Source organism: Lagopus muta, chromosome 3, assembly GCF_023343835.1.
Source record: "Lagopus muta isolate bLagMut1 chromosome 3, bLagMut1 primary, whole genome shotgun sequence".
In the NCBI taxonomy this organism is placed as follows: domain Eukaryota; kingdom Metazoa; phylum Chordata; class Aves; order Galliformes; family Phasianidae; genus Lagopus; species Lagopus muta.
The window spans coordinates 17,847,865-17,860,957 of NC_064435.1; the positions used below are offsets into that span (position 1 = coordinate 17,847,865).

General features: G+C 37.1%; 1 protein-coding gene across 1 annotated transcript in view; it reads right to left on the minus strand.

Annotated features, from left to right (window-relative positions):
• Nucleotides 1-1,583: 1,583 nt before the first annotated feature.
• Nucleotides 1,584-13,093, minus strand: part of EMC2 (ER membrane protein complex subunit 2) — a 44,628-nt gene continuing 33,118 nt past the window's right edge. Inside the window, exon 11 of the mRNA XM_048939100.1 lies at nt 1,584-10,030. Within this exon, the coding sequence (XP_048795057.1) occupies nt 9,944-10,030 (87 nt within the window). The 3' untranslated portion in view covers nt 1,584-9,943. The remainder of the gene's footprint in view (nt 10,031-13,093) is intronic.

Genomic DNA, 13,093 nt, shown 5'->3' on the forward strand with positions numbered 1-13,093 from the left:
AATAAGCCACAAATAATTAATGAAAGTTTGAAGTTAGCAAGACATGTTAATTTACCATCTATTCATAATAAAGTTCAATTTGAGCAAAAACATTAATGACCACCTGAAATATTAAGCCTTTTTGTTTTTTTTAACAAATGCCTAGAATAAATGTTTAAAACACCTGGAGTCTGTATAAACTGTACGTGAATCCTGCCGAATTTACCCTGCGCTTTCCTGTCACAGTAAGTACTGACTGTTGTGACCTGCATGACATACAGTTCTTGTTACCTGTGAGAAGTGGCTGCACACAGAAATTACTTCATTCCCAGAAATGCAACTGGTTGGTCAGCCAACTAGTAATGCAATATTTATGATGTTAAGCAGGATAAAACTGATAAGCGCTGTATTAATTTCATGGTAACACCTACAAGCAATGACTTCTTGTGCACAACAGACTCCATTGATCCTATTCTACAGCTGAGAAAACTGAAGCAGAAAAACCTAGTTACCAAACTGCTTTCAGTTGAAGAGCTAAGTCAACAACTTATCTCACAAAGCAGTGGGCTTCACAAACAGTACCACCTCCCATGTATTTGTGAGATTTCTCTCAACAGATTTACTGACTTCTCTGCCACTCTGCAAGGGGGAAAATGGTTCATCAAAGATCATTTCCAGCAACCTTACCCTTTTTCTGCACTTGGCTTTCATGAGAAAGATTTTAAACTATTTGAAGGCATGAGGTGTCATAACTTCAAAAGTTGAATGACTCAGGAGGAAAGACGACTTCCTAAAACAGCATTTACAGGTTTATTTTACAGAAGGATGGGCATAATAACGAAACGTATCATTTCAAACGAGTTGAAATCATATATATATAAAAAAACAAAACCTACTGACCCTTAACAAGTTAAGAGAAACCAACTCCATCAGTGGGTAAAAGCCACAATCCAAGCTCTGAAGAGACAGCAAGGAGATTTTTTCACCTAGTCCTGGTCCTCGTACCTCTCATATTTTCACTAAGAGCTGTTTCCTCCATCACTTGACCTTTAAGACTGAGAGGGAGAAGATGATGGCCAGGACAATTAGCTGGGTGCTGCACTTACAGTGAGCTAAAAAGGGAAAAGTGTAGGGACCAGATCTGCCCAAATCCACACACAAACCCTGATCCCTAGCTATTGGAGGAACAGAAAACTGCGCACAGAAGATGCATACAGGCTGTTCAGGATAAAACAGTCCACCTTTGCCTTTTCAGACACCAGCAGAGCTCCATAAACATTTCTCTCCCTGGCGGCCTCCAGCTCTCCCCGCTGTATGGAGCTGCCTCAAAGCCCAGCAGACCCATTTGCATCCATACCACACAAAGTGCACTACCAAGCAAAGAAAGGGTGTAAGCACAGACAACAGATATTCTCAGTTCTTTTTTTTTTCTCTGTATAGTTTCAGATTTGTTAGCTGAAAAAAGATGTAAATTACACAACTGTTTTTAATGCCACAGAGCCACTGTAAATTAAAGGCATGGTAAAGTCCATGCTCTGGTCGTGAAAGATCACAATTTAATAGTGGTGTCATTAGAACTCATAAAAGCCAGACGCTTTTCACAAAAAAGCATTTGTTTCACTGAATTTTTCTCAAAGTCAAATTTATTTTTGAAATTTTAGTGAGAGAGAAACACAACTATCAAAAACCAATCTCTCCTATTGAGTTCTTCCATTTTTCCAACCACAGTGAAACAGAGACTGACTCAGCAACATGATGGTCACTTGCCGGGAACAAGAGAAATTCAAGTACGAAGATTCTCTTAACCAGGTAGACAACTAAGCGTAAATATCCATCCTCTACAGCCCAGGGAAATGACTCAGTCATTAGGTTACTGGTAATCCTGCGTCGATTTCAACCTTGTGGGTATGGCTCTTTTTGCAGTGAAAAGGCTTCTGGTTTTTTCGTTGTTTTTTTTTCTGATGTCAAATAAAAACAAAAGTAAAACCTCAATTTTGTTGTAAGACAAAATTCCTGCATTCTGGCCAGTCCTTAATAATATCATTTCCCATTTAAATATTCTTCTTTATTCAGAGAGGTCAAAGTGAGAAGATCTGCTCCCCTCCATTCCAGCCCTGTGGTAGAACAGACGAATCAGCTCCAATACCTCCTGCAGACCATTTGGGATCTGACAGCAGACAGGCATCCTCCCAGTGTCTTCTGTCCCTTTGTTTCATTTACTCGAAATGATCAGAAATAGGTGAAGATTGCCAACATCTGGTAGCCTTCTGATATTTTCTGCTCACTGCCAAAGAATACGCCCCAAGTCCTCACCCACCACTGAAATGGAAACAAAACAACAGGGAAAACAATCACCCTGAAGTAGCTAGATATCATCTCTCAGTTCTTGGGCATGTCGCGGATGGTCACAGCATAATAACAGAAATCCTGCCCCACAAAAACACAGCAAAAGATGTTACCAGTGGGAGACAACAGGAAAGAGGCTGCAGCAAGGGAAGGAGCATGAAGAAATGACCACGTGGCTCCAGAACCTGTCACAGCACAAACTTTGTTACTTCTGTATTTCAAGCAGAATTTTACCTCATTGAAATCTATCATTCCAGTCTTCACAGCTGTCCTTGCACTAATTTGGTCCAAATGTTGTTCTTATTGTATCAGTTACCTACCACATCTGCTGCTTTCTTCCTGTGATTCAACACATAGATGTATATGTCCATATACAAAAAGGTATTTTTCAATAGTTTACAAATACACAGCCAGAGACTCTTAGAAAACTATCATTAGGCTTCCATTTAAAAGTTTGGCAAATGAAAGATTAGGAGAAAAAAGAAAAGCTGGTGCCGAAATTTAAGAATCAAATCCATGTCTAAGCACTTAAGCGCTTAAATATGTGGTCCGATTCTCAAAAAATGGAATAAAAAATGTGCAAGCAAGGCCAAATGGAAGCTATGACTTTAAGAATTCAGTGCGTTACTTTGTTGTCTAAATACTGAGAAATAGGGCCTCTAAGCTCACAAAAAAAAAAGAAAAAAAAAAAAAAGAAAAAAAGTTTGTACATACATTGGCTAGAGCTGATGTGAATAAATCAGATTATCAATCCCTTCTGAACCAGCAAATCATTAGATTTATTTATTTATTTATTTTACAGTACTATTCATGTTATAAAGGCATTCAGAATGTTGTACAGCATGAGGAGGCACTGGAAGGACGTGTAAAAGGTTGCTCATGTCCTAAAGGCAGATGTTAGAGCTGAGTGGCAAGCCCCACCACCCAGCTACCGATGGCCCAGGTGCTTTGCTTGGAACCCAAACAGGACCCTGATCCTGCATTAGTATCAGCTGCTCATCAGTCTGTTGGACTGGCACTTGTCAAAATTCACTTTCTGTTAAATAGTTAAATAGCTGAAATGCAGCCAATCTAAACGAGCCTTCTCTGCAGAGGGCTTTTTCTTCAGCATACTTTACAAAAAGGGGCCTGAGGAAAAACACATAAATCTCTCGATAGACTTCTTCATCCAATTCCCTCACAAAATGATGGCATCATCCATCGATTTCCTCTCTTAAATTTGTTCCCAAATGACCACATCTACATCTCTGCTTTACTAAGAAGACAGTCTGCGTTTGGAAAACCCTTGTTGTTCCATGAAACTATGCTGATAATAGGTGTACTCACTTCTTTCATATGACTAATCAGGCTCAATGTTACTTGAATATGGGAGCTTCCCAAGAAGAATAAAATATCCATATTAGCAAAAGCTTCTTCCTTAGGCTGGGTGAGGCCTACACTTAACTAAATCAAAATTTACTTAAGCGTTTATTAGAGTTTTTGGCTCCATGCAGACATCACATTTCTGGGAAGTTTTGATCAAAAAGCTTGGCCTGGCTACAATTAGAACATTGTTACAATTCACTAAATGTTCTTATGATGTCCAAAACAGAAATTCTCTGTTCATTTTACAAATAATTCATCTCAATTTCAGTCAGCAATTCCAAGGTTTTACATTATTTTCAGATTTTTCATTCTCTCTCTGAATCTTTCAAACACATTGCCAGCTCACAATAAAGCATGCCAATAAATAATGCCCAAACAACCCATTAAATATTCAGTGAAGAAAATGTAAATGAGTAAAAAGGACACAGCATATTACTGACTTTTAATAGACAGTAAAATAGATTTTTTTCATGTTTTTCATTCTTGATTCTAAGAAACAAAACATACTGCAACAGCTGTCCAGAAGAAGTGTTCTGGTTATGCTGCTGCCCACACGGCGATCTATTCACAGTTACTGATTTCCAAAGTCTAAACTGAAACAATCCGTCTCAGATGGCCAATGACAGCTTTGAGTGTCATATCTGTACTTAACGGAATAAAAAACACAAACCAACTTGTCAGACACACCACTGTGTCAAGCTCAATTACCTAAATAAACACAAGTAATGGTTAATTTTACTTGCTGCTCACTTTTCTGAAATTGCTTCAGTGCTGATTTTTGCAGCCTCTTCCCTGGAGGACTACATCTGCCTGGTTTAAAGTTTCACTTCCAAACACCATGTCCAAAAGCTAAAATCTTGCTACAGAATACAACCATTTACATTTGAGGAAAAGATCCCTGGTTCTTTAGGGAAAACTGGCCTTAATCCTAAGAGGAATCTTATTTAAGCAAGTACTGACAATGGGGCAAGTAGTGCTTCTATTGCCAATGCAAATAGGTCATGACCTGCAATGATGGAAGCCCATCAATAACTTTTCCCAAGAGAACAGTCACTCTAAATGTGTCTCTCTGCACTGGCAGCCCTGAGGCGGATGCCTATGTGCTATCCAAATGGCATGACAAATCCTAACATCAACAAGGTCACACTGAAAACAGCTAAAGGAAGAGGAGTACATAGATTTTTTTTTCAGGATTTCTTTTTTTTTTAAATAGTTTTATACCTTCCACTATTTACGCCACACAAAAATGAAGCATCCTTTGTGATCTTTTACAGGAAAGAGAACTACTGGACCTACGCTGACTCATACAAACCGAAAAGGTGCCCCTTCATCCATCTCTCTGACCTTGAACAAAGGGCTTCCCATCTGGAAATGTTTTCACCAAGTTTTCACTCCATGCTCTCTCACACACACAAGACAGTCCAGTGATGGCAAGAACTAAACTACAGACACCACAAACAACAGATCTTGCTACACATTTGCACATGGTTCAGCATGATAAAATCCACTGACATTCTTTATCAAGCATCCATAACAAGCTAAGCAGACTGGTCTTGTTGCTTGATGTCCTTTCAGTACAAGGTAAATGGTTTTGTTCCAACCCTTAGGTGTGCACTAATCACTCAACTGAAGTTAAGAAAGTGTAAAAGCTTTTAAAATCCAGGATCTATTCAGCAAAACGATTCACCTCTACCCTCACACCTCAGCACCTTCCAGTGAAACTGGTAAGGCTGCACTTCAGCATAAATCATCTGCAAGAATCCTACCAGGCAGAGGCCAAGGGGGGTAGAAGTAAAATGCTGATGAAAGTCTCTAGAAGGGCAGAATTCCTGCAGGCAGATTGATGCTGATGTGCAACCTGCTGATGGCTGGATGAAGATTTGGGAGCTAGGGCTCTGACCACCCACCTGCAGATGATAGGCTGTACTGGTCTCGTTTTATTCAGCTCTTTTCAGCTGACAGATGCCTGCACACCAGGAATACTCACTTGTGGGACCCTAAATGAATGACATTTTCTTTCAAACTTGTCATAGAGTCCTAGTGTGGCACACCGGCTGAGCAAGTTGTACTGCACTCTAGCCCTTCTGCATTCTAGGCAAGCGTTCAAAGGTTGGCATTACTTTATATTGAAGGGAGGGCTTTCTAATCACAGAACAAATTAAATTAAAATAACCTACTAAATTTATGGATAAAGGTCTTCCATTTCATATTCAGCATCTGGAAAACAACTCTTTACCAAACGTGGGTGCTTTTTTGGTGTGCTTCTGAGTTTTTTGTTTGCTTGTTCATGAAGAGGCAGGTAGATTACTGTCCATTTCTGAAAACTAGCTTCTGGCTTAAATCTAACTTCCAGCTGGTGCCTATCAGGAAGATGTCGGCCTCTCTGGGTCCACAGTTATTCCAGATAAGATTAATATCAAGTACTTTATTCTCCACAAAGACCCAAGCATCTGTGATTAAATAATAGTTAGTCCTAACGTTCTGTTCAAGCAGTCAGCAATGCGAGTAATGTTATGTCTCGAAACACTGCTTAGAGTAGCATTAGTTTCCTAGAGAAAAAAGTCCCAACATTAAACAATTGTTCTGACGCTCCCCTACTCCAACACTAACATGAGTGAGGCTGGGAGAGTTGCTCTGCTCTGTCCACCAGCTCCAGCATAAGTGCACATTGCACAGCACTGTTTAACTGAAATTGGTATATTTTAGATTTTAATGGAGCACCGGTTTTACAGCTGAAAATATGGAAGCTCTTGAGTTACAAGCAGGATTATTACTGCAAACCTGATTACAGCTACAGTTGGTGTTCTTGGAAGATGAGGCTGCAAGTAACAAGAAGCTAACAATTTCATGCCAGTAAGTCAAGTTTAATTTGCTTTCCTTTCCCACTCCCTTCTGAAGCTGGCTGAAACACAAGTTCCACTGCAAATGCAGTGACTAGCAAACATGGATGCCATCACAAATACAAAGCTGCCAAGAGGAAGTCCTCCGTTGACCAATAACAGTTTCCAATAGCAACTGCAAGATACTCTGGGCTCCAAATTTCAGAGATTTAGGGATATATTCTAAACGAGTACTTTTTCAACAAGAGAATATAAACTGTATAACATTTAGGCAAAAAGACCAGAAAAAGTCACCAGAAGTTTGTATTACAAATGCTACACCAAAGCTTTAGCTAGCTCTTCAATGACCCTTACTTCAACAGATAAGACTTCGCCCCCCACATCAAGCCTACTATTAAAGGCACAATCAAAAGACTCAAATCATTGCTATACGCTGATAATTGCAAAGGCCTCAAGTTCTTTTCTGTTAACTGAAACAATGCACAGCCTTTTATTTTGGAGACTGCATACTTGATAACATTTTTATGTAGCATTTGTTGCTGTCAGAGCACAAAAAGGGACAATCAAGTTCATTTGTTAACTAAGTAACCCATTCTTTGAACACATTCTTTAACGCAAGACAGCGTCAGCGACAAATGACAGAATCACTGAGTTGGACTGGAAACTGAATTCTATAAAGATCACATTCTATCAGTTTCATTTGTGTACCTTTGCTTGCTGAAAGTGCAGGGCATTTCATACCATTCTTTTCTCTGCAGACAAAGAAAGTCAGTTTTTTTCTCATATAAATATAGAAACAAAACTGTGTTTCCATTGCTGCAACTCAACAGTTGCATGAAAGACTGCCCATGCATTTTTTCATAGGAGTAATTTATTTTTGAAGTAAATATAAATATACCATAAATACTTGCTAGTCCAATTTGTAAACTCTACTGTGGAAGAGTTATGCCAAAACATAAGCACAAATCAGAGTGCATGAGAAAGATCCTAAGCAGCAATCTAAATTACAAGTTTTGAAGTGGTCAACTATATAGAATTTACCAACAAACCTCTGAAACTTCTTTACAGAATATCTAAGTCCTGTACTTAAATTCCTTGTTATAAATTGCCTCTGAATAAAGCATTAGATACAACACCTTGTATCTTTCCAGCACCTTAGTTGCCTCCTGCGCAATAATTCGGTGCTGCCATTTTTTTTCAGTAGTTTGGAGTTAAAATCTCATAAACCTCAGCTGCATAATTCAAATTCCTTGTGTAAGTGACAAATATATGTGAGCTGTTCATCATGACAAATTCCACGCTGCAAAATGCTTCAATAGCATTTATCACTTCATACAAATCAGTTTGATAACTCTCAAAGTGAAGCTTTACAACATGTATCTTCTACTGCACTTCAAACTCAAAAGATCAACTTCAGTTTCTTTGTGCTACAGTGTCTACCGTAACACTTCCACACAGGTTTTTATTGAATATTCCCTTTATTTTGTAAATGTATATTTACATTTAGGAAGGGAATATAATAGGAGGCTAAATACCAACTGTACTGAATAAACTCCGGTTACTGAACTGTTCCTTAGTCTAAGTGATTCCTACAGTACAGCTTCCCATCATTTTTCACTTTAGAATGCAACCAAATTATTGGAGATGTAGGTAAAATAAAAACAAGACTACTGAGGATTTAAAACTCTAGATGGCACACTCATACAGTAAAAGAGAACAAATCTGAATGGAAATGCACACAGCTTTACGTATGAGATTGACTTGGGTTTCCACCTGAAATATATATAATATATCTGCAAACATTAATTCACTAACCGACCCAAAAATAACCTTATAAAATTTCTACAGGTTAAAACTAGGTAATTTAATAAAAATACTGCACAGTAATAGCAGTTCTGTAATTCCTAAGCACTGAAACAAGTTAATGTAGGATTCTAGACACACTTTACTCTCAGGGCATAGCACTCATCCTGTCACACTATTATATTCACTGCTTATAATGTATTTCATAGATACTAAGAATGAGGTCTTATGTTTCCTAAAGGCATGAATTCATGCAACCACCATTTTCAAGTTTTGAACCCACAGGGGAAGTTTTTGTTGACGCTTTGTTTTTAAGCAAGAGCTCAGCTTTATTACTCCAATCCCAAGGCTATAGAATGGACATTTCAATGCACAGACTTTAACCTATATAGAGGAAGCAGTGCAAACTCAGAGATCTGATCAGTTTGGGTGCTAGGAACAATCAGGAAAATGACACTGCAATTACTTTTATTTGAATGTGTCAGGCTTACATTGCCGTTGTGTAACATGACTGAAGCTGTCATAAATGATAGCTGTGCCACAGAAGGAGCACAAGACAAAATTACCAGAACTGCAAAATGTGTGGATTAAGGTGCTTGGCTAGTTATCTGAGTAAACAAACAAGCTCCTAAAAGACAAACACGACACACGTTTACAGTGCACTAGATCTTTCATGCTTATGGATGTAAAAATACTTGCATTCTCCAGTAAGAATAAGGCAGTAGAACAACCCTACAGTGCAGAACACCTGGTTACCGTGGAGCTCATATGCCATAGCTTGCAGCAGTACTGTAGGTACTGTAAAATTAGAACAGACCAGCAGGCAGTCCCTGTATTCAGATGGTTTTTAAATTCATGATGTGGAACATGTGTACAACAAAGGACACACAGAAGGAGTTAAAAAAAAGAAATAAAAGAAGCACACATATTTACTGATTGGAGAACTAAGTGGACATGGAAACATTTGCCCACAAAGCCACAGAGACAAATGTCTTTGGCCGTAAGCCAGTACAGGACACCCTCTGAAGAAATGTATACAAAAAAGTTCTCTCCATTTCTACAGCAGCAGATATCAAATAATTCATAAAATCATTAATGTTTTCCCCTAATAAAGTGTATTCATGCAAAATAATCTCTTCTCGTATGGTAAATAGTTAACAAATTATACATCTGTAGCATGCTTTAACTCTTAAATATTCAAGTAAGATAACATTTTCTAACATATGTTATTAATCTCCATATATAAATTTGTAGCTTCCATTGACAAGTTCAATACATCACTGTAATTCCTTTTAGTCATTTAACAAGTTTATTTCTACAAATTATGGCTTAAAAGCAGGTACTGTACATACAAAATCTAAAGAGACTGTTGTGCAACTCATTACATTTCTTTATGTCATCTACTTTGATAAGTTACTCATTTCAGTGGGTATTCATCACATTTCAAATAGCAGCAATAAATAGGCATTTTACTTGTCAGGATTATTTTATATAGCCACATTAATCAATACAAAATTAATTTTTAACAGTACTGGAGTAACATAACCCAGAAGTTATTAAAGTTTGATCAAAGAATCTGAAAATTTAATATTGGACCACTCTGTGCCAACTTAAGACTGAGTGATTTGCAGGGTCTCCAACATGTCTTCCACTGCCTTCAGGGAGTATTTAGTTTCTTTCTTATTACGACCTGCAAACTAAAAAAATAAAGAAATAAATATATTTTCTTCATATATAAGAAAATATTCTGTGCAAGTAAAGGTTCTAAGCATCAAGTATGACAAAAAAGCCCTAAAAATTATTAACTGTATTTACTACGAAGTCAAAAGAACATCATCTTTAATGTTACACTAAAACCTTATCACTTTTACTAGAACGAAAGTTATTATCATCCTTCCTCTAGTAAGTAATGAAAAAATAACAGAAATCTTAATTTCAATCATCCAATCAGAATTTACGTACTGAGTACTAACAAATATTCCACTTTGAAAATTAACATTTCTCTAATGACAGAGATCTTCCTGTTGTTTTACTTGCTCTGTGAGCCTTAACATAAATTTTATTTGACTTAATTTTTGATGTCACTGAAAATAGATTAGCTTAAGTATCAGGTCTTGCTACTGCTTAAATTACAAATATGATTTATTTTCTATTTTAGTTACACCGAGACAGAGAAGGCTCTACTTATCAAAATCTACCACAGAACAATGCAATCATCCTATAATTACATTTTATGGTTCAAAGTAACTGAAGTAATGACCTCATGTTTGATTGTAACCTACTGTTACAACAGCAATTTCAGAGAGCATCTGAAATTCTGCTTTGATCTGAAGCTCTGCCTTGATAGCAAGGAAAAATACAGCTTTATAAATACTATTTTCTAATGTTATGGCTTTAGATTCTCTAAGATATGTGCAGCCAAGTTTGGGAAAGGAAGACTAAGAAGGGGAGGAGCTGCTGATTACCCCATGCTGACTTCAAAAGGAGTATTGTAACTGTAGTGATGGCTCCCATCACTCATCAGTCACACTGAGCACAGTGGATTTATTGACTGTGCTGGTCTTCAGTCAAACAAAACTCTCAATCATTTCTAATACACCTTCATTTAAAAAGTTTTGCATTTGAGGCTGGGGTGGTAATGAAACTATAGAAGCAGTAACTGTAACTTGCAGTTAGTAAAATAATCTATTATTTGCCTAATTGTTAACATTTAAAATTGAAAATTTATTGAGTGTTTATGTTTTTTATTTTAAATTCCACTGCTGTCTTGCATAGTTTGCCCTTGATTTATAATGTGCCCCATCTCTCCTGTAATTAACTTAATTTAGCAAACTCTTCATGACCTGTTAAGAAAGATTAAGTCATCAGACCCAGGTAAAATCACACCAGCAACAAGCTGCAGGACCTGTCAACCCGCTTTTGACCCCTAGCCTACAATTTAACACTAGGACTCTGCATCAGTACTGACCTTGAAGAAACAGCTTCAGTACAGTAAATGAAAAGATGTTTCACATGAAATAGGAAAATGAAGTTCAGTTATTGTGACAATAGTTCACAGTTAGGGGACAAACTGAAAACTCCATATTTTCACATTTCATATTTTCAGAGACGAACCGACATTCCCTGCTTTTATTCTAGCAATATGTACCATTTTCCAGATTGCAAAGTTTTCATAATGACCTGCAATAGTCAACTTTAAAGGAAAATCAAAGCTTTCTTCAGATGGGATAAGAAATTGAATTTAATGAATTCTCTCGTTTTCTTCAACCTAAACAAGAGCAGTCCTAAGCTGAAACTTGGGGAGGTCCAAGCCTTTCATCAAAACAAGCAAATGTAAAACCAGAACACAAAATCCTCCACAGGAGAATTGCTTCTTATTCAAAGCACTTCCAAAACAAAATAAAGAAGCACAGGAGTCTGAATATACTACGGTCTAACATCACGTTTGGTAGGACATACAGAAAGCAGGCAGAGGAAAGCTTGAAAATAAGAATTGTATTTATTTTACTTCTCTTTAGAGATGCTGAAAACAAAACCGACACAAGATATTAGCTTAAAAACACTACTTGTTTGTTTCAGGAGTGGCTGCCTTCATGATATTGACATGTACTTTAAATGGAACAAGTAAAATCAAACTCTGCATCATAACAAACACAAGCATACTTGGACATCTAATCACTTCAAATTTACCCTGACGAACAATTATTTTGTCTATTCTGCCATTACACAGCAATTTGACTGATTGAGCCGGAATCCATTTCTTAAAATCAAGATTTAATTTTCTGTTTCCCAAATGGTTTGTAACAAAATCACCTCTCCAACTATAAATTCCATGTGGATTGCTAACATAGAAGAATTCAGCAATGTACCAAAGCAGTATATATCTGAAAAACTACTACAAATAGGATCACATTTAAGATTTTTGTGAGCATTAATCAACCTTCCCAGCCTCTGCTGAAATGCTTTTACCAGAAGACATGTTAAACTAATTACTTAATTGAAGAGCACCAGAGGTAGCCACAGTTTGTTCCAATGTTAAAATAACAGCGGGACTCATGTTCTCAGTCACAAAATGACAGGCTTCTTCATAGGATCAGCACAAACTGAATAATTCAGAGTTTTGCAGTGATAAAGCAATGCAAAACTAAGCTTGAACTTACAACAGTTCTTCAAATAATCAGTATCTATTATTTTTTTTTCTTCTCACTCACTCACTCAAAATTAAGTGGCCTAGAGAATGACAGTGTTAGCAGCCAGCACTTCCAGATGCAAGTAGCAGCCCTAGCTACAAAACCTGACTACTTCACCTCCTAAGTTAGGCATAGATGAGAAGCAGTAGTCAGCATGCATGGTTACACATATAACATCAAAATACTGACCACATAAAGCACAGCTATTTGATGCTCTTCAGAAACCAGAATGCAAACAACACAACCCCAAACCAAACAAAATTACCCTTAACTATTTTTATCACATTTTTCTGTAGAAACACTGTTTTACAGTCTGGCAAAGGTAAAAATATGGTTTTCTTTTTACACACAAATATTGATTTTTAAAAAGACAATAAACTAAAGCATTCCTCGGATTTCAAACAAGAATGCACAGGAAAAGCAAAAATCAAGTGCCAAAGGAAACTACCTGTCACAAAATAAACTAAAATGAAGGGAGCAGTAAAAACATTTCAAGTAAATGGTATGAAAAATAACAACAAAAAAACCGATGGTACTACAGCCAGTGCTGAATTGAAAAAAAATAAAGCA